This window comes from Choloepus didactylus, chromosome 9 (genome assembly GCF_015220235.1).
Source record: "Choloepus didactylus isolate mChoDid1 chromosome 9, mChoDid1.pri, whole genome shotgun sequence".
Lineage (NCBI taxonomy): Eukaryota > Metazoa > Chordata > Mammalia > Pilosa > Megalonychidae > Choloepus > Choloepus didactylus.
Genome location: NC_051315.1, coordinates 56083082 through 56110025, shown reverse-complemented (window position 1 = coordinate 56110025; position 26944 = coordinate 56083082). Strand labels below are relative to the sequence as shown.

Below are 26944 nucleotides of genomic sequence, written 5' to 3'. Positions count from 1 at the left end.
TAAAACCCAAAGGAACAGTGAGGGCAGGGTAAGATGGCAGAGTGGTGAGCTATAGGTTTTATTTACTCCTCCAGGGTAGTAAGTAGAAAGCCAGGAACTGTGTGGACCAGACACCACAAGCAATTTGACTTTGGGCATACTTCATACAACACTCACGAGTGCGTGGAACAGCTGAGATCAGTGAAATCTGTAAGTTCTCATGGCCAGGGAACCCATGCCCCTCCCTGCCAGGCACAGTCCTGTGGGAGGAGGGGCCATCAGTGCTGGGAACCAGGAGGGAGAAATGCAGTTGCAGCTCTGATTGAAAACTCAGACTGCTGATAAAACTCAAACATAGATAGACTGAGACCAGACACTGGAGAATCTGGGAGCAGTCAGCCCAGTGGAGGGGAGATAGGGCTAGCAAAAACAGCAAAAAAAAAAAAAAATAAAATAAAAAAAATAAAAAAAATAAATAAATAAAAAATAAAATAAAATAAATAAAAAAATAAAAAATAAATAAAAACAGAAACTTTTTGGAGTCCCAGTGAACATAAAAAGGAGAAGGGCAGGGCTCAAACAGAATCAGGCCCATATGCAAATCCAGAGGGCAAGGACCCTTGTCTGAAGAGCCCATTTCCCTGCTTTCTTGATTATTCCTTAATGGCTCTAAACTCCCTGTCTCTTAGCATTTCAATAGCCCATTAGACCTGCAAGGAGGGCCCTTCTTTTTCTTTTCTTTTCTTTTCTTTATTTTTCTTTTTTCTTTTTTTTTTTAAATCTTTTTCTCTTTTTCTAAAACAATTACTCTAAGAAGCCCATTATAGAAAGGATCAAAGATTTGCAATTTAGGTCCAGGCAAGAGCAGAGCTAAGAGAGCTCTGAGGGACAAAGCAATAAGTCTAGTGGCTGAGAAAATTCGCTAAACACCATAACTTCCCAAGAAAACGGGGGTGTCCCATTACAACCATCTGCCTAGTGGGCTGGGAATGCTCCTGCCCGGTGCCAGTGCCACAGCCTAGAACTGCCCCAAACAACCCATTGTGACGGGAAGTGTTTCCAGCAACACGCACACACACCACAATATCTGGCATGGACAATAGCCTTTTGCACACCCACAGCTAATTGTCCCAGAGCTGCGAAGGCAGAGTTGTGTGAAAAGGGGGAAATTAACACACCCCATTCAGCCATTCTTTCAGTAGGGTAAGAACACCCCTACACAGCCCTGTGGCCCAGAACTTCCCTTGGGGGATGGTGTTCACCTGTGATGTAGCACACTCTTCCCTCAGCAGAGGCCCTAGGAGGGCACAGCTTGGAAGAGGGACCCACTCGCAAGTCCCAGGGACCATAAGCCAGTACCAAGGACTTGTGGGTCAGCAGCAGAGACAAAATGTGGCAAGACTGAACTGAAGGATTAGACTATTGCAACAGCTTTAAATCTCCAGGAACAATTGGGAGATTTGATTATTAAAGCCACCCCCCATCCCTAACCACTCAGACACATGTTCCACATTCAGGGTGGGCAGCACCACCTACACACACAAACTTGGTGCACCAATAGGACCCCCACAAGACTCAGACCCCCACTCAACACAAAGGCAAAGTTGGGGAGAACTGGCTTGAGGGGAATATGTGGCTCGTGGATGCCACCTGCTGGTTAGTTAGAGAAAGTGTACTCCATGAAGCTGTAGCTCTGACAAATTAGAGATAAGTGTTTGAATCAGTCGACACATGCTAAAAGAACCCTATCAAGTTAAGCAAATTCCAAGGGGCAAAAAACAACAGAAAATTTTGAAAAAATGAGACAACATGGATAACCCAAACCCAAATACTGAAATCAAAAGATCAGAGGAGACACAGCACTTGGAGCAATGAAAGACAAACAACCAGAGCATGGCACAAGATATAAATGACATGAAGAAGACCCTAGAAGAGCAAAAAGAAGAAATTGCAAGAGAAAATAAAAAAAATAAATGATCTTGTGGAAGTAAAAAAAACTGTCAACCAAACCAAAAAGATTCTGGATACTCACAGTACAAGACTAGAGGAAGGTGACCAGCGAATCAGTGACCTCGAGGATGACGGAATAGAAAATGAAAGAATAAAAGAAAGAATGGGGAAAAATTGAAAAAATCAAAACAGACCTCAGGGATATGACAGATAATATAAAACATCTAAATATAAGAGTCAATGGTGTTCCAGAAGGAGAGGAGAAGGGTAAAGGTTGAGGAAGAGTATTCAAAGAAATTACTGGGGAAAACTTCCCAAGCATTCTAAACAACATAAATACATAAATCATAAATGTCCAGTGAACTCCAAATAGAACAAATCCAGAAAAAAAAGCCATTCCAAGACACATTCTGATCAGATTGTCAAATAGTGAAGAGAAGGAGCAAGTTCTGAAAGCAGCAAGAGAAAAGCAGTTCACCACTTACAAACACAACAGCATAAGACAAGTGACTACTCAGGGGCCACCATGGAGGCGAGAAGGCAGTGGCATGACATATTTAAAATTCTGAGAGAGAAAAATTGCCAACTAAGAATTCTTTATCCAGCAAAGCTCCCCTTCAAACTTGAGGGAGAGCTTAAATTTTTCAGACAAGCAAATGCTGAGGGAATTTGCTAACAAGAGACCAGCCCTACTTGAGATACTAAAGGGAGCCCTACCAACAGAGAAACAAAGAAAGAAGGGGGGAGACGAAGAAAGGTTCAGTACTAAAGAGATTCAGTACGGGTAAATTAAAGGACATTAAGAGAGAGAGGGAAAAAAATATATCTGACAAACATAAAACAAAGGATAGGTGGCTGATTCAAGAAATGCCTTCACAGGAATAACGTTGAATGTAAATGGATTAAACTCTGCAATTAAAAGACATAGATTGGCAGAATGGATCCAAAAAAAAAATGAACCATCAATATGTTGCATACAAGAGACTCATCTTAGACACAGGGACACAAAGAAATTGAAAGTGAAAGGATGGAAAAAAATATTTCATGCAAGCTACAGCCAAAAGAAAGAAGGAGTAGCAACATTAATCTCAGATAAAATAGACTTTAAATGCAAGGCTGTTATGAGAGACAAAGAAGGCCACTACATACTAATAAAAGGGGCAATTCAACAAGAAGAAATAACAATCATAAATGTTCATGCAGTCAGTGTGCCACAAAATACATGAGACAAACACTGGCAAAACTAAAGGAAGCAACTGATGTTTCCTCAATAATTGTGGGAGATTTCAACACACCACTCTCTTCTATAGATAGATCAACCAGACAGAAGACCAATAGGGAAACTGAAAACCTAAACAATCTGATAAATGAATTGCATTTAACAGACATATATAAAACATTACATCCCAAATACCAGGATATACATTCTTCTCTAGTGCTCATGGAACTTTCTCCAGAATAGATCATATACTGGGACATAAAACAAGTCTCAATAAATTTAAAAAAATTTTAATTATCCAAAGCACATTCTCTGACCACAATGGAATACAATTAGAAATAATCATCAGAGACTTAGAAAATTCACAAATACCTGGAGGTTAAACAACACACTCCTAAACAATCAGTGGGTTAAAGAAGAAATAGCAAGAGAAATTGCTAAATGTATAGAGATGAATGAAAATGAGAACACAACATATCAAAACCTATGGTATGTAGCAAAAGTGGTACTGAGGAGGAAATTTATGGCACTAAAGACATACATCAAACAGGAAGAAAGAGCTAAAATCAAAGAACTAACAGAGCAACTGAAGAAGCTAGAAAATGAACAGCAAACGAATCCTAAACCAAGTAGAAGAAAAGAAATAACAAGGATTAAAGCAGAAATAAATGACATGGAGAACAAAAAAACAATAGAAAGAATAAATAAAACCAAAATTTGGTTCATTGAGAACATCAACAAGATTGACAAGCCCCTAGCTAGACTGACAAAAGCAAAAAGAAACAATACCCATATAAACAAAATAATGAAAGGTGACATTACTACGGATCCCGAAGAAATTTAAAAAATTATAAGAGGATACTATGAACAACTGTATGCCAACAAACTGGATAATGCAGAGGAAATGGATAATTTCCTGGAAACATATGAACAACCTAGACTGACCAGAGAAGAAACAGGAGACCTCAACCAACGAATCAGAAGCAAAGAGATCCAACTGGTCATCAAAAAGCTTCCCACAAATAAATGCCCAGGGTCAGATGGCTTCACAGGGGAGTTCTACCAAACTTTCCAAAAAGAACTGACACCAATCTTACTTAAACTCTTTCAAAACATCAAAGAAAATGGAATACTACCTAATACATTTTATGAAGCTAACATCAATCAAATATCAAAACCAGGCGATGATGCTAAAAAAAGGAAAATTACAGGCCTATCTCCCTAATGAATATAGTTGCAAAAATTCTCAACAAAATACTTGCAAATTGAATCCAAAGACACATTAAACAAAAATCATGCACCATGACCAAGTGGGGTTGATTCCAGGCATGCAAGGATGGTTCAACATAAGAAATCAATCGATGTATTACAACACATTAACAAATCAAAAGAGAAAAATCAAGTGATCATCTCAATAGATGCTGAAAAAGCATTTGACAAAATCCAACATCTGTTTTTGATAAAAACACTTCAAAAAGTAGGAATTGAAGGAAACTTCCTCAATACGATAAAGAGCATATAGAAAAACCTACAGCCAGCATAGTACTCAGTGGTGAGAGACTGAAAGCCTTCCCTCTAAGATCAGGAATGAGACAAGGATGCCTGCTGTCACCACATTATTCAACATTGTGCTAGAAATGCTAGCCAGGGCAATTCAGCAAGACAAAGAAATAAAAGGCATACAAATGGAAAGGAAGAAGTAAAACTGTCATTATTTGCAGATGATATGATCTTATATCTGGAAAACCCTGAGAAATCAATGGTACAGCTACTAGAGCTAATAAACAAATTTAGCAAAGTAGCAGGATATAAGACAAATGCACATAAGTCAGTAAGTTTCCATATGCTAGAAATGAACAAACTGAAGAGACACTCAAGAAAAAGATACCATTCTCAATAGCAACTAAAAAAATCAAGTACCTAGGAATAAACTTAACCAAAGATATAAAAGACCTATACAAAGAAAACTACATAACTCTACTAAAAGAAATAGAAACGGACCTTAAAAGACGCAGAAATATTCCATGTTAGTGGATAGGAAGGCTAAATGTCATTAAGATGTCAATTCTACCCAAACTCATCTACAGATTCAATGTAATCCCAATCAAAATTCCAACAACCTACTTTGCAGACTTGGAAAAGCTAGTTATCAAATTTATTTGGAAAGGGAAGATGCCTTGAATTGTTAAAAACACTAAAAAAGAAAAACGAAGTAGGAGGACTTATACTCCCTGACTTTGAAGCTTATTACAAAGCCACAGTTGTCAAAACAGCCTGGTACTGGCACAGAGATAGACATATAGATCAATGGAATTGAACTGAGAGTTCAGAGATAGACCCCCAGATCTATGGCTGACTGATCTTTGATAAGGCCCCCAAAGCCGCTGAACTGGAACATAACAGTCTTTTCAACAAATGGGGCTGGGAGAGTTGGATATCCATATCCAAAAGAATGAAAGGGGACCCTACCTCACATCCTACACAAAAATTAACTCAAGTGGATCAAAGACCTCAATATAAAAGATAATACCATAAAACTCCTAGAAGATAATGTAGGGAAACATTTTCAAGACCTTGTATTAGGCGGCCACTTCCTAGACTTTATACCCAAAGCATAAACAACAAAGGAAAAAATAGATAAATGGGAACTCCTCAAGCTTAGAAGTTTCTGTACCTCAAAGGAATTTGTCAAAAAGATGAAGAGGCAGCCAACTCAATGGGAAAAAAAATTTTGGAAACCATGTATCTGACAAAAGACTGATATCTTGCTTATATAAAGAAATCCTACAACTCAATGACAAGAGTAGAGACAGCCCAATTATAAAATGGGCAAAAGATGTGAAAAGACAGTTCTCTGAAGAGGAAATACAAATGGCCAAAAAAACACATGAAAAAATGTTCAGCTTCACTAGCTATTAGAGAGATGCAAATTAAGACCACAATGAGATACCATCTCACACCAATTAGAATGGCTGCCATTAAACAAACAGGAAACTACAAATGCTGGAGAGGATGTGGAGAAATTGGAATGCTTATTCATTGTTGGTGGGGCTCTATAATGGTTCAGCCACTCTGGAAGTCAGTCTGGCAGTTCCTTAGAAAACTAGATATAGAGTTACCCTTTAATCCAGCGATTGCACTTCTTGATATATACCTGGAAGATCTGAAAGCAGTGACATGAAGAGATATCTGCGTGCTAGTGTTCACAGCAGCATTATTCACAATTGCCAAGAGATGGAAACAACCCAAATGTCCTTCAACAGATGAGTGGATAAATAAAATGTGGTATATACACATGATGGAATACTACGTGGCAGTAAGAAGGAATAATGTTGTGAAACATATGACAACATGGATGAACCTTGAGGACATAATGCTGAGCAAAATAAGCCAGGTACAACAAGAGAAATATTATATGCTACCACTAATGTGAACTTTGAAAAATGTAAAATAAATGGTTTATAATGTAGAATGTAGGGGAACTAGTGATAGAGAGCAATTAATAAAGGGGGAACGATAACCCAATGAGAACAGATAAGCTATCATGGGTAAATTTAATGTTCTGGGAATGCCCAGGAATGACTATGGTTTTTTAATTTCTGGTGGGTATGCTAGGAACAAGTTCACAGAAATGTTGCTATATTAGGTTATTTACTTGGAAGTAAAGCTATTTTAGGTTAGTTGTCTTTTTCTTACTCCCTTGTTATGGTTTGTTTGAAATGTTTTTTTATTGTATGTTTAAAAAATTTTTTTACATAGTTAATAGCTAATTTAAAAAACAAAAACAATGAAACAAATATGGTGGTGGAGAATGCACGGGTGTTGGGCTTCCCCACCCTGATGTTTGCTGATGTGCTCAGACATAGAGGACTGGTGGTTTGATGGACTGAGCCCTTTACGACAGGACTTGCCCTTGGGGAGACTGTTGCTGTATAGGAGAAGCTAGGCCTGCCTATAAGTGGGCCTAAGAGTCTCCTCCCGAATGCCTCTTTGTTACTCAGATGTGGCCCTCTCTCTCTAGCTAAGCCGACTTGGCAGGTGAAATCACTGTCCTCCCCCCTGCATGGGATCTGACACCCAGGGGAGTGAATCTCCCTGGCAACATGGAATATGATTCCTGGGGAGGAATCTAGACTTGGCATTGTGGGATGGAAAACATCTTCTTGACCAAACGGGGGATGTGAAAGGAAATGAAATAAGCTTTGGTGGAAGGAGAGATTCCAAAAGGAGCCAAGAGGTCACTCTGGTGGGCACTCTTACACATAATATAGACAATGCTTTTTAGGTTCTAATGAATTGGAATATCTAGCAGTAAATACCTGAAACTATCAAACTACAACCCAGAACCCATGAATCTTGAAGATGATTATATAAAAATGTAGCTTATGAAGTGTGACAATGTGATTGGGAAAGCCATATGGACCACACTCCCCTTTGTCCAGTGTATGGATGGATGAGAAGAAAAATGGGGCAAAAAAAAAAAAAAAAAAAAAAAGGCACCCAGTGTTCTTTTTTACTTTAATTGTTCTTTTTCACTTTAATTTTTATTCTTATTATTTTTATGTGTGTGGTAATGAAAATGTTCAAAAATTAATTTTGGTGATGAATGCACAACTATGAAATTGTACTGTGAACAAGTGAATGTACACTTTGTGTGACTGCATGGTATGTGAATATATCTCAATAAAATTGAATAAAAAAAGAAAGCCAAAAGAACAGATTTTCAGATTGCTAAACAAAGTATGATTCTGATTAAAAACAACAACAACAAAAAATCTGGCTCCATGTCTCTGATACTGGCACATTTTTCTATTGGTAGCTGGCAAGATGTTAAACTTCATCAGTAGAGAACCCTGGAAGGACTATGACGGAGGAATGGTTTTTCTTGGTTTCCATGAGTCCTCCCTCTCAGCAGTCTCCTGGAGTGTGGTGGACAGCAGCACATGGCATCTCCTCTGTACAAGCTCCCTTGGCACTCCAAAGGGTGAGTCCTGGAGAGTTTCTCTGAAGCACCTTAGAGGACTTCACTGCTCTTCAGTAAGCCATGGTAATGCCCTCTCCAATGAAGTCTGTACTCCAGCCTTGGAGGGAGTGGAGGGTCATTTCCAGATGTGGCACTCTACATTAGCCTTAGAGGTAGTGACTGTTCTCTCTTTATGCTATTTCTCTATTCCTTAGGAATTTTCTTTACTCCTTAGTAACCAATCCTCTATTAATCCTATCTCCTGTTACAGTTAAAAATTCTTTATTTTAAACTTTCCCTGCTCAAATTACTCCATTGTTTCTGTGTCCTGATTGAAGCCTTACTGACAAAACCATTAAATGCAATAAAATGTAAATGGCTATTTTTGCAGTTTAATTTTCTGTTTAAATATTTGAAGTTGTCTCCTAACATGCCAGTCATATAATTTCTGAGTTTCAAAAATCTTGTTTATATGCTAGGAATAATAACACCTATCTCAAAGAATAAGGAGTAGATTATACAATGCTTGTGAAAGTACATAGAATGTAGGCTATTGTAAACTCCATGAAGGTAGGGCCATCTCTGCGTTGCCACTCCTGGATACTCAGGGCTTTTCACAGAGCTTGGCCCACTGTGAGTACTCAATAAATGTTGGTTTGAGGAATGGATGCATAAACACATCTATATTACCCAATTTTCATGTATGTTTATTTGAATTTCAGAAATGATGCATAAATAAATCTATTGTTTCCAAGTTTACCAAAGGTAAATATTATGCTATAAAAATGAACTTAACATCCTTCAACTGCATCTTGAAATAGTGTAGACTCTTGACAAAACACAGTTGTAGCACTAAGTTAGAAATAATAGAAAATATAGAGAAAACTACATAGTCTTAGAGATTAAAACTTTGGCATGCTGTTTAATGAGCTATTTTTCAGGTTTATTTTGTAAGGATATATATATTCTTTGTAATCTGAGTAAAGGAATACAATTCACTATAATTATTGTTTTGTTATCCTTATGTAAAACTGTAGGTTCTGATGGTGAACTCTGTATATGTTACAGCATAACTAAATCACTGTTTAAAAGCAATTTGTAAACACATTAGCAAATTCATATTTGATGCCCTTTATTTTCAATGAGAAGAAAAATAGCTTTCAAAGATTTTTACACACTTAATTGTCTTTCTTACAATATTTTCACCTAAAAGCCTCGACCTATATTGAACTAAAATGTGCTATTATGGCTAGATGCAGCAGTGCAATCTTTCCTTCTTGTATCAGTACACAGGCTAGTAAGCTCAGATACTGTTTTTTGTTTCCCTTTTGCAATATTTTTCATAATTTTCCCAGAAGACTTATCAAGAAACTTCATCATTCTTCATGTTCCATGTTACATGAAGTTAATAACACTGTATAAGTTGCTTTGATTGTAGGGAGAGAGAAAGGCAAGGATTCTGGATTCCAGACTCTATCCAAAAGTAATGAAAATTGCAGACCTTCTTATGTGTATATGCATGTAGGGGTGTGTGTGAGTGTATGTGTGTGGTGTTTCTAGGAAAAATGGAGACATTGATAGCTTCCAAGCTGGTATACACATTATTTATTCAGTATATATGTAGGCTTCACCCCTGCCTCATATAAAGGAAGAAAATCTGTCCACTAAGGTAAATATTGGCTTTGAGATCTAGGAAAATTCCCAACAACAGGTTAGAATCAAACACAACCTCAGGCAGGAAAGATGAATTTGAATCAAAAGGACAGCAGCAGTGTATCTTTGTTTTGGAAATACAAAATAATAAAAATATATATAAATTCCTGAAAGCTGAGAGAATATGAGGGACAGATGAGCAGCACATAAGAAAGAACATTCGGTTCTTTCATGAGACTACCACCATGTCTTTCAAGAATAACATTTGAATGTCATAGACCACTGTGCGCGTCAATTACGAATTTTTGTTTCCTTGCCTTTCAGTGCACTGAATGCATTTGTTGTTGTTGTAGTACATAAGAAAGCACAGTAAACATTCCTAACCAACATTTGACTTGGTTGTATTGAGGATTAGGAAAATGTGTAAGAATGGCTTCAGGAAGCCATTTTTAGATTATAAATTGAAAAAAAATGAAAAGAAAATAAAAGTCTAAAATGGTTCAATGGGACATGGAAGAGAGGAAACGAGCAATTTCATTATCTTTGAGGTCTTGGCTGTGAAGTGCCTATTTGCTCATCCATTTTAATTGGCTGATCAAAGAGCCATTCATATTTTGTTTCAATTGTCATTTTAAATTAATGGGTCAGTTTCTCATGCTTTTCAGGCTCCAGGCCAAAAACTGTTTTGTTCACAGGTCAGAAAAACATGGTAGAATATGGTAGACTCTACTTGATATAATGTCTTGCAGAGCTTATTATTTACATTTGGGTCTCAGTATTGCAACCCTTAGATGATCACCTTGACAAAAACTGGGAAATCAAGTATTCACCTCAGTACTGTTCACTGAATGTCCACTAGGCAATGAGTATGCTAGTAAAACTTGCTTTTCAGTTGCTGAATTTACAGTTGTTTATTGCTTCAAAGACCCTTGGAAACATCTTAGACATTTTTAAATAGTTGACCCTAATTCTAAATATGTCTTTCAAAAGAAGTTTTCTTCGAATGAACTTTCCCTAAAACCTAAACTAAATCTGGGTTTTAATTTTTTCTTAAAAATAGTGTCATTTTGAATGTTATATAGTGTGCTAAGTTATTTTCACTTAGTATTCTAGGTAATCCCTTTACTATGCCTAAGAAGTAGGGATAATTTACTATTTTAAAGAGTAGGAAACTGCAGCTTAGAGCTCAAGTAAGTTTCTCTAGTTCACACAACTTGTGAGACCCAAGTACAAGATTTAACCTAGGCTTGCATCTCACCAAAGTTTACTTTTTTTTATCACATGAGTCTGTAAATGAAATTTAGTTTACCCCCACAGAATCACAAATTACAGCTATGCTCACTGTTCTTAGTATTTCTCTCCTGTGGGGTGAAATTAATTAATTCAACTATTTATTTGACAAATATTTGTTGAATATTTACTCCATACAGGGAATGTTCATTGCTATGTAATTAATGAGTAAGACAAACAAATAAATCATAGCATAATGTAAAACATGCCAGAATCATCACAGAAATGAGCACACAGGTTGCTTGTGCAGTACATGGTGGGTTGAGGGTTGCATTTTTGGGGAGCAGCTGAAGATGACACATTAGGATCAGTTAACTGTTACTCTACTGACAATAGTACAGAACATCAACTTCCCTTTAAGCCATCTAAGCATTTCTATCTTGTAGAATCTTCTACTTAATGTGATAACATAAGGGGGCACTAAAGTGGAGAACAATTCTCTACAGGCCTCTTTCCTATTATTGTAACAGCTACTCGCATATCTAGAGCTGAGGGTTCTATTATACTGTTTGTCTAGTCCTGATTAATTATAATTAGATGTGCCGTGTCTTCTTGCTGTTCAAGTCCTGGCTGTGTTGGGCATAGAAGCCATATCAAATCTGTTCCCTCAAGGAAGTAAAAATTTATACAAAGATGTTAAAAAATATAAGCAGTAAAACACAGCCAATCTAAAATAGTAAGCTTGAGATGAACGTGATAACAGTGCATGTTTGAGAACGTCTTGTCACAGAAAGAACTGTCAGCCATACCAGCTTGCTTCAGGAGTTCCTGTAAGTTGATTTACAAACATAACAACAGGAAAAATGAGCTGTTAACACCTCTACAATCATTTGTCAGCCTCCTAAAACATAAACAGTAAATATCTTGCCAGACTCAAGAGCTAATTTCCTTGAAATCTTGTTAGGAATTGAATTTAAGAAATTATGTTAAAATAGTTGCTTGGTTCCTAGCAATCCCATAGCAACCCCATGTACACAGTTTTCTTCCTTCATTATCATGATTTCTAATTTTGTGATTTGTAATTTGTTTTGGGTTTATGTATTTACTGTCTGCTTTCCCTACTAGAACGTAAGCCCTACATGGGCAGGAAACACATTTTTGTCCATCAAAGTATATCTGGAGCCTGGCACCCAGTAGTCATTTCATGAAATTATGCTCGAATAAATGAATAGTGATTTCTATAGCTCTGTTAGCATTTATCTCACTATTTGTATATCCAAATTTGTCTCCACTAAACTGTGAGAGCAGTATTATAGAACATTTGTGTCCTCAAAGCCTAGTATATAATAAAGGCTCAACCAGTGTATATTAAATGAATAAATTCAAACCAGACATTGCAACATTGCTCCACTCCAAACGACTCCGTCATATAATTTCATTGACTGACTATAATGGAGAGAGAGCAAAGCGTCCAGTATCCACCTAAGGGCCACTTCCTTTGTAGTTTTTCCTATTTTTCTCTATCTAAAGTGATTTTCTCTACTCTGAATTCTTAAAGATTTTTGTTTGCGTTCTTGTGCTTTGTATATTGTTAGTAATCTCTATGTTGACTGGCCACTTAACCAAAATATTTCAACCCACTCCAGCCCAGCTCCAGCCTCTTTCCAAATACAGGATGGGACTTGGTAGAGATGGTAATTCCCTGGGTAAATGAAAATCTAAGTTCATGTAGGCTAGACCAGATTGCAAAGGAATTGCTTGGGAAATTTATTAAAATACAATGATATTGAGACAGTCTGATTCAATGGGATCAAGCTGCAGAAATCTGTTTTTTAATAATCATGCTAAAGTGGTAGGCCACTTTATAAGACTAGAGAGTTCAAGTAGTTTTATGCATCCTTTTACAGCCAGTGTTTAGCAGGACACCTGACACATAATTGGTGGGTAGCATCCTTCCCTAAAATGTAGTTGTATATGTTCCTTGGAGGATCTGTTTTTCCCATTATCTGTCTGCTTTCATTAACCTTTTTCTGCTCCAGAATTCATTTCCAATTGTTCCCTATTCTATGCCATGGCCTAGACTCATAGGAATTCAGCCTAATGGTTAACATTTAATGAGAGCCTTATTAACAACTTCAATATAATATCACTTAAGAAATCTGAGTTGTTTATCAGGGGCCATTTGAAATGCAAACAACTTATAGCAAAGGGGACCCAATCCAAATTACTTAGTGATAAGTGAACAAAAATTGCAATCACTCCTTTGCAAAGCTATAAAAGAACTCAAACTGTTCTTCATACTATGAAATCTGTCATAGATCGTATTGTGCCCAAAAGGTTTTATTTCAATTTATATAATTTTATATTAATCTGCCCTAAAATGTTATTTACTGATATTTTTTAAGATCATAAATCTCTAAAAAACTTTCACCAAATTGAAAAGAAATGGAAACAGTGATCTCTAAAAAATAAAATCAAATAACTAACAAAGAGTCAAGTTTCTCTGCCCAAATGACCATAGTTTCAAATGATAGTTTTTATCTTGCTACTATAAAACTTAAAGATAACTTTTTACAGTTTAACAATTTTTAAGCACACAGGTGTGCTAGTCAAGGTACTATGACATTTTAATATCTACTTAATCAAAAATTTTCCCAAGCCCTTAGGAATTTTGCCATACTTGATTTTTTTAATTATACAAGTAATACATTTTTCTAGCAATGCCTTCTTGCTAGAAAACATTGAAACAGCAAACAACCTAACAATACATCTTAGAAACTTGTCTATGTCAGTACCAACTGGTCTACCATACCATTCTTTTCAATTCAACATAATATATCATGGTATGGTGAAACATATTTTACCCAATTATTCCTCTATATTGATGGGCATATATTTTGTACTCAAGTTTTCACTAATAAAATCAATACTACACTAAATATCCTCCATCATAGACGGTTGTGCGCATGTGAAATATTTCCTTTAGATAAATAGATAAAATTGTTGCAGAACTGTTTCGTTGACAGGGACATTTTAGATTTTTAATTAACACTGTCAAATTGTCTCCTGAAAAGATTATACCATTTTTCTACTATCACCACCAACATTTGAGAGGGCCTATTTCTCTATAAATTCCTCAAACATAAAAAGGAGCCCATGTTTTTTTTTTTTCTTCACCATTCTGATGGGAAAAATGATACCTGATTATGATGTTAATTTTTATTTTCCATTTATTATTAGTGCTATTTACATTTTTATATGATTATTGGTCATCTGCATTTCTTCTTTGGCTCATATGCTTTACCCAAGTTTAAATGTGGTTGCCTCTTCTTTGTTAAGTGTTTCCCATACCCAAGTTTAAATGTGGTTGCCTCTTCTTTCTTAAGTGTTTCCTATATATCTCAGATACTAATCTTCTGTTAGTTATATGTGTTATAAATATTTTCTTCCAATTTTTATAGCGTTTTAACATCAGTTAACACAAAACAGCAGTTTAAACATTTCTTTTTGAATTGTATCTGTCATATTTTCCCTTTCTGGCTTCTGTTTTTTGTGTTTCATAGAAATTCCTTTCTTTCACTGAAGTCCTACACATACTTTTCTAATACCTCCTATCAGAGTTTTGGGTTTTTGTTTAGCTCTTTAAACAATACATTTTGTGTATAATGAGAGACTGGGATTGAAAATTTTCTTGGTTGGTTAACTCTGTGTTTGTGTTTTCTACTGATTCACACTTATAGTGGATTATTATCCTGGGTGCCTTTAAATTTTGGAATTTGAGCATATGGTCCTCTTCCTTCACTATGGCAAATCTGAGCAGTGTAATGTGTTTTTCTCCAAAGGATTTGACTTTGCTTCTGCCAGATGCTCCATGGCATAAAGAACCTGCAACAAATTTTAGGTAAATTTCTCAATTTGGGGTTTCCTGGATATTTCTGGTAGTGTAATTTGGTGTATACTTCTGTGGATATGAAGTCTCAAGGAAGACTTTTTGCCCTGCTATGTTCTAGTATCCAGGATTGCCAGTAAAAATCTTATGCCATTCTGATATACAATTTTTTTCAGAAAACTGCCTTTTTTCCTATCTCTGGAAATTTTGAATTTTAGAACTTTATGTTATTGTTCTACAATCTCTCCACTTTGGGTCTACATGTGAGGTTATTTAACTCATTGGAATGTTGTGGGTCCTATTAATTTGAAGGCCCCTGTCCTCTTTCAGCACTGAAGGCCTTTTTTTTTCCTTCTTTTTTTTGTCTTTGATAATTCCCCCCACTCCTCCATTCTCTCTGTTTACTCCCTCTGGAATTCCTATTGATTTTTATCTTTCAATAATTCCTTAAAAGGTCTGTTCTACTTATGGAACTCTTCCATAAAACCACAACTTCCTTTTTTGGTGGGGGGAAGTAGATATATGTTTTTGGACTGCCATCTTGATCAATTCTGTCTTTTACATTTTAAATTATTTCTATTGCTTACAAAGAGATGGGAAGATACAGCAGGGGTGACAATTGTAGGCAACAAAAATGTACAAATAATGAACTATAGTGCACTTTATGTTTTGTTCCTGTAGCTACAGAAAAAAATATGGTACATAATATCCTTTATTATTTTCCTGCTAAGAAATAGAATTGTTTAGAAATGTATAGCTAGAATAAATAATTCTATGAATGGCATAGTATAAGCAAGAATATTAGGGGTTAGCCAAGACAAGGTTGCCTGTTGATGTAGTTCTGTGATGGGAAAAAAAAAATTCAGAACAGAAAGTAAAACAAAACAGTCTTCAATCTCCAAAGGATTATTGATTTAGACTCACCAGAATTCCCAATTTTATTCATTAAAAAGTATTATCATCTGAATTTCCACTCATTTCCTAAACTTTTAATCTGAATTATTATAAGCGAAATCTGAGGACATTAAAATTCCTTATTAGCTTCCTATTGATAATAAACTAAAAGCAATGGTCTCTGTTGTTACACTGTCTTCCCATTGGGCTATCTGTCAGCATTAGGGATGGAGAGTGAAGATATTTAAGCATAGCAAAGACATTTAAGAACAAGTCATACTTATTGTGATGTGATGATATAAAATAGGTTTGGAGGTGGTGTGTCAAATTATTCCCTGATATTTATGAAAAGCAGCAGTCTTACCAAGTCTGTAGAGAATGATTACATACCCCATAATAAATCTGGAACTATCTAGAATGTTAAGTGCTGAAATAACTCAACAGAATAAGTTTGCTACTGTGTGTTGCAAGTACTTATTTTTTAAAAGGTGATTTTCAAAAAATGGAACCACAAACTTTTCCTTTTCACCTTAGGCAATACAAAGTTATGTGGTATGAATTAAGAAATCCTGAGATTTTCTGGCCAGTACTTTGTGTACTCTTCTAAGTGAGTCCTCATATGCCATTTCATCAGTTGGGGCATTGCATATGAAGAATTGTTACTATGACATGCAAAATTTATTCATAGAACATTATTTTAGCTCCATTCCTTTATTTATAGATGGAGCAAAAGAACCAAATATAGAAACATGTAGCTCTTTATAGATGTAACTTCACAAACAGAAAGGTTCATGTGCTATTATTTGTGTTTTCACATTTATTGCTAAGTTATTATTCTTACTCATTATGTATACTGTATATTTTAAATGGCAAGTGAAACTGCATAAATCAGAAATAAATGATGTTTACAAGTTAAATATTTATAATTAATTGATTTCAAATTGAATTGTGAAGAAAATACACTTTTTAAATAAAAGTATTTTTTCTCAAAACCTAGCAATACAAATACATTAAAAACTTTCAAGACATTGTATGTTGAATTTTAAAAATCACTAATTAGCTAATATATTCAGTGACTATTTTCCCAATCTTCATATTTGGGATATCTAGAGTTTAGGATTGTCCTTAGAATGTTAGTTTTTTATCATAGTGAAAAGCAGTAAAATACGCCATTCCCCCAATTTGTAAACATTGTTAAAACCTGTAAATGAATATTTAACTCTGAAAGCACAAAACTCAAGTCTTCCTGCTTCATTCAGACCATCCTACTTAAACCTGGCCGTTGAGTCTGATTAACCTCAATCTGGATTGTTTCCCTCCCAGCTTAGAATATACCCACCTAACCTGGCCCCTGCTATGTTGCTATAAGGACATTTACTGAAATTAATCTGCTACACATAAAACATATGGAACCAGCCCTATCCCCTCAAACTCCTTACTTTCATTGCCCCACTCTGACTTTGCTTGCTCTACGTGGTACTTCCACTTTCCTTCCTCTCCCTCCCCCTCAAACATCCCTTCTTTCTCTTCTTGGTTGACTCCCACTCATACTCCAAACTTAGCTAAAAACCATAAGCACTTCTGTGAAGCATCTCTGGGCCCAGGAGACAGAGTTAGCTGCTTCTTGTATGTACTTCTACTGTAACAACTTTCACCTTGAAATGTGGGTATCTGTCTTTTAATGTGGCTTCTTTCCTAAACTACAAGCTCCTCAGGATCAGGGTCTGTGTCTTCACCACGCATAGAGGTTGGTCCATGTTACGTGTCCAGCAAACATTTACTGAATTACGGGTGTTGTCCCTGCTCCTGCTCTGCATTTGTCTCTGACCCCAAACCCATTCTCCAGGGCCTGGACTCTAGCTCCTTCTCAAAAGCTTCATAGAACTGCTTTAGTTTTCTTCCTTCTTTTCCTGCCTTCCTCCATTCCTGCCTCTGTCCCTTTTTCTTCTCTCTCTCTCTTCCTCTCCCCTTCTCTCCATTCCTTCCTTTATTCATTCTTTCTTTCTTTTAAATAAAAATCAGTGCCTCAAATTAATGAGTTTTCTGAGCCATGCCCCAAACTTAGTGGCTGGATTATTTTTAATCCTTAAACCCAGCCTTCCAGCATTGCATCATCAACACCTGTCATCAAATTTCTCGGGTGTAGACCAACCACATGTCTGAACCTCTAAGCTTGCCTCACTTTGGAACACTGACAATCACATGAGACATGCCAGCTGGATAGACACATGGATTCAGTAATTCAGTTCTTGTTTTTCACCTTTGTGCCAGTGTTCTAATTTCAAACTTAGTAGGTAACACAATTCCCATGTACCTGTTCCTGGAATAACCATTTCCAGGTTTGGCTCCAATGTGTGGACATCAAGTCTTCAACCACTCTTGTGATTTTGCCTGAACTCCTCACCCTTCACCCTCCTATCTGGGCCTGTTCTCTGGAAACCACATAGAGCAATATTTAAAACAGACAACATACAGACTGAGGAATAAGGGGAAGATAGTTCCATACAATTTGCTCGATGACGGTGGTAAGGTATAAGGATATTATTGCTTACATCTTTCCTCTGACTTCAAGTAACTGCACAGAAACTATAGCATAATCATTCCAATCATGAGGCTGGGATTACCAGCGTGAATTCTGCCTCAAATCTTACCAGATATATTTATTTATCTTGAACATACCAAAAATTTGACTTTGTGTATTTATTTATTTTTTAATGAAGAGAAAAAGACAATATTTTCTTCAAGTCTTTGCTTAAATATCATCTACCCATGTGGCTGATCCCAACCACCCAATTTATATTACAAAACTCCACCATGTTCCATCCCCTCTATGTTGGTCTATAGTTTCCATAGCACTTATAACCTGACATACTATAAAATCTGTATTTTTTTCCTGTTTTATTCACTGATGCTCCCAAGCATCTAGAATAGCACCTAGCACATACTAGGCACTAAATAAATACTTGTTGAAGGGGATTGTGGGAAGATGGTGGAGTAGGGAGCTCAAGGACTCAGTCCTCCCACAAGAACAACTATTAAACAGACAGGATATGTCTGAAACAACTATTTTGAAACTCTGGTGGCCAGAAGAACATTGTACAGCATCCAGGGAAGAGCAGGACAAAGAGGCTGATAAATTATAATAAATAACAGTAAATTTCACTCTCTGCATGGCAGCTACTCATGCCCATTCTCTACTCTCATGGCAGGCTATCTTGGAGTCCAGCCCCTGGCTAGTTTGCTTGTGAAAAAAAGGGACATAAAAATCTTCTCCAAGATCATGAATGGGCACAAGTGATCATGGCCATTTATTAGTGACTTTGGATTGTGGGGGTCCTGGCTCTGAGGGCAGCCATTGTTTCAAGATGCCCCAGACAGGTCAGCAGCAGTGGAGACTTAAGGATGCTGAGTTTCCTCAGGGCTGTTGGGGACAGTTAGTTGACATATGCTGGACTGACGAAGAAAGCACAGCTTTGGTGAGCCATGCAAGCTCTTGACGCCTTTCCTGACACTCTCCTCAGGGCACTTTGGAGCCAGTCTGCACCCCCTTTTGGGTCCCTGGTCCTGTTTCAGCTGGGAATGACTGATTTGGAAGCCTTCTCCAGCAAGCCCCTCCTCTCCAAATTTGTCCTCCAGGCAAAAGCAACCTGAAACAAAAAGAGTGTAAGACACTATAGAGTTGGAAAGCCTGGGGAAAAGGCTTGCTGGCTTCAAATACCTAGGAGAGGGAGGTCTGTCTCCTGAGAAACAGGGAAAATCAAATGCCTATAAACAGGAGAACTCCAAAACACTCACAAGCAAAAGCCCAGGACAAGACAGAGGCCCAGGAAGACAGAGAAAACCCAGCACACTGCATTCACCTTGGGCATACCTTCCTGATAAGAGGGCTAAAGCTCAAGAAAATCTGTCTTATCTCCAGCTAGATATAAAATTAAAAACAGATGTCTCAGGCAATAATTCCCAGAGTTAATATTTTAACATAGTAAAATGAACACTGTGCAAAACAAGAGTACAAGACAAAGAAACAGGAAGAGGATAACAATCCAGAAAACACCAAAGAAAACAACCAGAATGTGGACATACCAAACAAAGCCTTTTAAAAAATGATCTTAAAAATGCTCAAGGAGATGAAGGAGAATACAGGAGATATAAGGTAAACAATGAATTAACAATATGAGACTTTTAGTAAAGAGACAGAAATTTTAAAAAGAAACCAAACAGAGCTACTGGAGTTGAAGACCACAATAACTGACATGAAAAATCTCCAGGAGGGTTTCAAGAGCTGACTGGAGCTAGCAGAAGAAAGAATCAGTGAAACTGAAAACAAAATACTTGAAATGAGCCACTCTGAGGAGCAGAAAGAAAAAGACACCTCTGGGATAGCATCAAGTATACCAATACATACATTATGGGAGTTACAGGAGAAGAGAGAGAGAAAGGGGCAGAAGGAATGTTCAAAGAAATAATGACAGAGAACTTCCTAAACTTAACAAAAGATGGGAATATGCACATCCAAGAATCCCAGAAAACACCAAAAAAGATAAACAGGAAGAAAAATTCTCCGTCACATATTGATCACACTATTGAACGAAAAGGACAAGGAGAGAGTTCTGAAAGCTGCAAAAGGAAAGGAACATGTTATATACAAGGGAGTCCCAATTCAATTAAGTGCTGATTTCTCATCAAAAACAATGGAGGCGACTCGCCCTCACTCTCGGTCTCTGTTCCTGCCCCACAGACCTGCCTGCGGCCGAGAGCTCCAGACTCAGGTTTCCCAGGCTGGCGGCGCAATGGGCTGTGGGAACTCCACCGCCACCAGCACAGGCACAGAGGCCCTGCAGGAGCAGCTAAAGATGTAACAGAACAATCTATAACAGAAGATGACAAGAGGAGAAACAATGGAGGGGTCTACGTTGGCTTACCATCTGAAGCTGTCAATATGGTGACTAGCCAAACAAAGACTGCATGAAAAAATTAGAAGAAAATAATATCTTGACTCAGTAATCAAGAGCTTGTTCATCATGATTTAGAAGGGATTGCTCTGCAGGATATTATAATGTGCACAGACATTTCCAAGGAAATTCTAAACAGTCAAGCCTCCCTCCTCCAAAAACAAACAAAAATCTTTAGGTATATAGTTAAAACCAGGGTCACATGTTTAATGTTGGGGTAATAGAAGGGAATTGGCTAGACAGTATATTCATTTATGGAACTTTCCGTTGTTGACATTTGAAAGACAAGTTAACAAACTGCCTTGGAGGCTGTTTTTGCACAGACTGATCTGCTGGGCTCCAGCAGCATTTTCTCCCGGCCATTCAACACAGTTCATGGAGATCATGCCTTTTCACTGGATCTTTTTTGATAGTTTTTATACATAACAAAATCCTTATTCTATTTATAACTTAAGATAATAAGGGCCTATAAATGAGTTACCCATATAAAGTAATATATTTTTCTGTTATCTTTCACTACTTCTACTTATTACTAATTTTTAGCTGTAAAATCATTAAATTGATTCTTTGTGGTCACTTTCCCTTTTTTTTCTATTTGGTTTTGGCTTTATTTAAATATCAGAAAATTTTCTTTACTAGGAATAATGAATTACATTGTAACATTTAAAAAATAAACTACTTAAATTTGCATGTCCTATGCATATTTTCATTAAATTCCTATTTCCTTACTCAAAGGCTTATGTAACTATAGATATTCCTAGTCATTGAATCTCTTTTGTATAATCATGACATCTCTTCATGTTAATTCTATACTGTTTTCAAGGACTCGCAATGGATGGTTAGTGGAATATTTGGAAAAATCTTTATTTGTTATAGAACATGTGTCTATATAGTACTACAATGTGAATTACCTGATTTACCAATGTATTTCAACAATTAAAACATTTGTATCCCTCTTAAAAAAAACAAATCCATGGAGGCAGAACACAGTAGGTTGAAATACTTGAAGTACTGAAAGAAAAAAAATCCAACCAAGAATTTTATATCCAGTGAGACTTTCTTTCAAAAATGAAGGGGAAATTAAGACATTTCCCAATGAACAGAAGCTGAAGGAATTCATCACCACCAGACATGCCCTACAAGCAATGCCAGAGGGAATTCTTAAGATTGAAAGGAAAGGACACTAGGCAGTGGTTCAAAGAGGCATGAAGAAAGACAGACCTGCAGTAAAGGCAACCATTTGAGTAATTATAAATACAGTATTACTGTAGAGTACTGTTTGGTATAACTATACTTATAACTATACTTATTTCCAAAAGGTGCAAAAATGCAAATGCAAAAAATCCATAGTTTTTGACATACACTGTACAAAGATATAAGTGGTAACAAATTAAAAAAAGGTGGGGGGATGAAGGGGTATAGGAAAAGTATATATGTATGCTACTGAAGTTCAGTTGTTATCAAACCAAATATGTTTGTTATATATTTTGTATGTTAATTTTAACCCCAAAGTAACAAGGAAAATAAATAGATGAAAAATATATCCATATAGAAAACAGAAGGCACTCAATCTGGTACAATACAAAAAATCAAATGATTATAAAAGTAGGCATTATGGAAGAATTGAGGGAGAAAAAAAGTTTAAGACATAAAAAGGCTAAATAGAAAAATGGCAAAAGATAGTCCTGTATTATCTGTAGCGACTTTAAATAAAGACAGAGGTTGGCAGAATGGATAAAAAAGCATGACCCACTACATGCAGCCTGCAAGAAATTCACCTTAAATGCAAAGATACAAGTAAGTTTAAAGTGAAAAGATAGAAAAAAAATAAATCATTCAAGTAAAAATCAAAAGATAGCAGGAGTAGCTATTACTAATATCAGGTAAAATAGACTTTAAGTAAAAAGCAGTTATGAGGGACAATGACAGTTATTATATACCGACAGAAGGGACAATTCAATGAGAAGATGTAACAATTATAAATATATTTGCACCTAAGAGCAGAGCCCCAAAATATGACACAAATACTAACAGAACTGAAGGGAGAAATTGATGGTTCTACATTAAGAGTAGGAGACTTTAATACACACTTGCAGTAATGGATAGTAGATCTGGTCAGAAGATCAATAAGGAAATACAATATTGGAACAATACTTTAAGCCAACTAGACCTTACAGACATATACATAACACTTCACCCAACAAAAACAATACACATTCTTCTTGCATGCATATAAATCATTCTCCAGGATAGACCATATGTTAGGTCACAAAACCAGTCTCAATACATTAAAAATATATTGAAATCATACAATATACACAACTGAATGAAGCTGGACATCAATAACAGAGCAAGAAATGAAAAATTCATAAATATGTGGAAATTCGACAACATATTCTTAAGCAACCAATGGGACCATTCAATTGGGACATCATCAGCAAAATTAGGAAATAGCTTGAGGTAAATAAAAATGAAAATACAACACACCAAAACTTATGGGATGCAGCAAAGACAGTGCTGAGGGGGAAATTTATAGCTCCAAATGCTTACATTAAAAGAGAAGAAAGACTTCACATCAGAGACTTAACCTCAAAAGGGAAGAACTAGAAAAAGAAGAGTAAACTAAACCAAAATTGAGCAGAAAGAAGGAAAAAAACAAAGACCAGAGCAGAGAGAAATGCAATAGAAAACAAACAAACAAGAACAATAAATAAAATCAACAAAACCAAATGTTGGTTCTTTGAAAAGTTCAATAAAAGTGATAAATCATTAGCTAGACTGACAGGTAAGAAAAGAGAGAAGATACAAATAAAGAAAATTTGAAATGAAAAGGGGACATTAATACCGACCCACTGAAATAAAAGGACTATAAGAGGACACTATGAATAAATGTATGCCAAAAATTAGATAACCTAGATAAAATGAACAAATTCTTAGAAACACAGAAACTACCTACATAGACTCAAGAAGAAATAGATCTCAACAAACAATTACTAGTAAAGAGATCAAATCAGTAATAAAAATCTTATCAATAAAGAAATACCCAGGACCAGAGGGTTTAACAGGGTAATTCTACCAAATATTTCAAGAAGACTTAACCTCCAATTCTGCTTGAACTCTTCTCAAAAATGGAAGAAGAGGGAAAACTCCCTAACTCATTCTATGAGGTCAACATCACCCTCGTGTCAAAGCCAGATAAAGATACCACAAGAAAATAAAAGTATAGACTAATATCTTGTATCAATATACATGCAAACATCCTCAACAACAACAAAAAAAACAGACTGAATTCAACAACATATTAAAAGAAGTATACATTGTGATCAAGTGGGATTTATCCATGGTATGCCAGGTTGGTTCAACATAAGAAAATCAATTCATGTAAAACCCCACATTAATACAGTGAAGGAGAAAACCACATGATTATCTCAATTGATGCAGAAAAAGGCATTTGATAAAATCCAGCACCCTTCTGAATAAAAGCACTTAAAAAACTAGGAATAGAAGGGAACTTCCTCAACATGAAAAAAAGGGCATCTATGAAAAGCTTACAGCTTTCCCTCTAAGATCAGGAATAATACAAGGATGCCCACTGTCACCTCTGCAATTCAACATTATACTGGAGGTTCCAGGTGGAGCAGTTATACAAGAAAAAGAAATAAAAGGCATCCAAATTGGAAAGAAAGACGTAAAACTCTCACTATTTGCAGATGACATGATCATATATACAGAAAATTCTGAAAAATCCACAACAAAGCTTCTAGAGCAAATAAACAAATTCAGCAAAGTGGCAGTGTACAAGATCAACACCCCCAAATCAACAGTGATTATATGCAAAAGCAATGAACAATCAGAAGAAGAAATCAAGAAATAATTCCATTCATGATAGCAACTAAAAGAATAAAATATCTAGGAATAAATCTAACCAAAGATGTAAAGGACTCATACATTGAAAACTATAAAACACTGCTAAAAGCAGTGAAAGAAGACCTAAATAAATGGAGGACATTCTGTTTATGGACTGAAACTACCTATAAAGTAATTTATAGATTCAATACAAACCTAGTCAAAATTCCAAAACCTTCCATTGCAGAAATGGAAAAGCCAATCATCTAACTTATATGGAAGTATAAGGAGCCCCGAATAGCAAAATCCATCTTAAAAAAGAAAAATAAAGTTGTAATCAAAACAGCATAGTTCTGGCACAAGGACATATAGACATATAGACCAATGGAATTAAATTGAAAGCTCAGAAATCAACCCTCACATTATGTCAACTGATTTTTGAAAAGGGGCAATTGGGAAAGAATAATCTCTTCAACAAATGGTGCTGAGAAAAATGGATCTCAATTCACCAAAAAAAAAAAAAAAAAAAAAAAAAAAGGCCTAAATATAAGGGCCAGAACTATTGGACTCCTAGAACAAAACATAGGGAAATATCTTCAGGACCTTGTGTTTAGGCAAGGGTTTCTTAGACTTTATACCCAAAGCACAAGCAACAACAATAAAAAGTAGATAAATGGGATCACATCAAAATTAAAAACTTTTCAGCCACAAAGAACTTTATCATGAAAGTAAAATGATAATTCACACAATGGGAGAAAATATTTGGAAACCACGTATCTGATAAAGTTTTAATATCCTGAAGATATAAAGAAATCTTTCAACTTAACAACAAAAAGACAAACAACCCAATTTAAAAATGGGCAAGAGACTTGAATAGATATCTCTCCAAAGAAGATATGCAAATGGCCCAAAAGCATATGAAAAGATGCTCAACATCATTAGCTACCAGGGAAATGCAAATCAAAACCACAGTGGGACACCATTTCATACCCATTAGAAAGGCTGCTATTTAAAAAATGGAAATTAACCAGAGTTGCAGATGATGTGGAGAAACAGAAACACTCATTCATTGCTGGTGGCAATGTAAAATGGTGCAGCCACTGTGGAAGACAGTTTGGCATTTCCTCAGAAAGCTAAGTATAGAACTACCATATGATCCAACAATCCCACTACTAGGTATATACCCCAAAGAATTGAAAGCAGGGACTCGAACAGATATTTGTGTACCAATGTTCACAGCGCTATTATTCACAACTGCCAAAAGATGGAAGCAACCCAAGTGTCCATCAATTGGTGAATGGATAAATAAAATTTGGTATGTACATACAATGGAATATTATCATAAAAAGGAATGAAGTCCTGATACGAGTGACAACATGGATGAACTTTGAAGACATTATGTTGAGTGAAATAAGCCAGACACAAAAGGACAAATATTGTATGATCTCACTGATTTGAAATAATTAGAATATGCAAACTCAGAAAGTCTGAATCTAGAATAAAAGTTACCAGGGGATGGGGGTAGGGATAAGGAATGGGAACTTAAGGCTTAAAATGTACAGTGTTCCTATTTGGAATGAAGGAAATGTTTCAATCATGGATGGTGGTAATGTTAGCACAAAGTTGTGAATGCAATTAACATCACTGAAATACATGTATCTCAATATGATTTAAAGGGGGAAATATTAGATCATATATCTGGTAACAGAATAAATTTATTTTAAAAATCCATGGAACTGCACTACACAAACCCTGAACCCTAAGTTAAACCATGGACTTTAATTAGTATAATTATAAAAATGTGCTATCATCAAATGTAACAAATGTTCCACACCAATGTAAGATGTTAATGATAGGGTGGTATATGGGAATGCTCTAGTTTATGCATGATGGTTTTGCAAACCCACAATTTCTCTAATAAAGAACAAAAATTAATTAATAAATTAAAAAATACTTGAATGAATATTCAAAATGTACTTTAGGAATACATATTCAATTGTGACAGTCTTGAATCAGAATATTTAAAATTAATATTCAGCTCTTTCCAATTTTAAGCAAGAAAAATGAATGAATGGTTTTAAAGGGAGGGGTATTTATATTTGCTGTTCTCTTTCTTTGATGGCATCATGTTTTAAAATTAAGTATGACCATGCACAAGCTCAAAATGAGTTCCTGAGATTTTGATTATCTATGGACATTTTCCAGCATTCCAAGGTGCTGATTTATAGTTACCACGTGAATGACCTCATGAATAGACCTTTCATTAGATATTCCTCAGAATAGCAAATTCCCAGCTGCCCCTTCCTACTGGGCTCATGATTTAACTCTGGAATTTGTTTTGACTCACTGACTAGAATAGTGACTAGAAG

The 26944-nt window shown here is 36.0% G+C and overlaps 1 protein-coding gene and 1 pseudogene across 3 annotated transcripts in view; one reads left to right on the top strand and one right to left on the bottom strand.

Moving 5' to 3' along the window:
* XIRP2 (xin actin binding repeat containing 2) overlaps positions 1–26944 on the bottom strand; it is a 310207-nt gene that overhangs the window by 101805 nt on the left and 181458 nt on the right. Inside the window, exons 3-5 of one of the 3 annotated variants that reach the window (XM_037849930.1) lie at positions 24687–24698; positions 21051–21061; positions 14954–14981 (exon numbers count right to left, since the gene is read on the bottom strand). The exons of the other annotated variants lie outside the window; for them this stretch is intronic. Of the exons in view, the coding sequence (XP_037705858.1) occupies positions 14954–14981; positions 21051–21061; positions 24687–24698 (51 nt within the window). The remainder of the gene's footprint in view (positions 1–14953; positions 14982–21050; positions 21062–24686; positions 24699–26944) is intronic. 3 annotated transcript variants of the gene reach the window in all.
* LOC119544486 lies at positions 20568–20746 on the top strand (annotated as a pseudogene).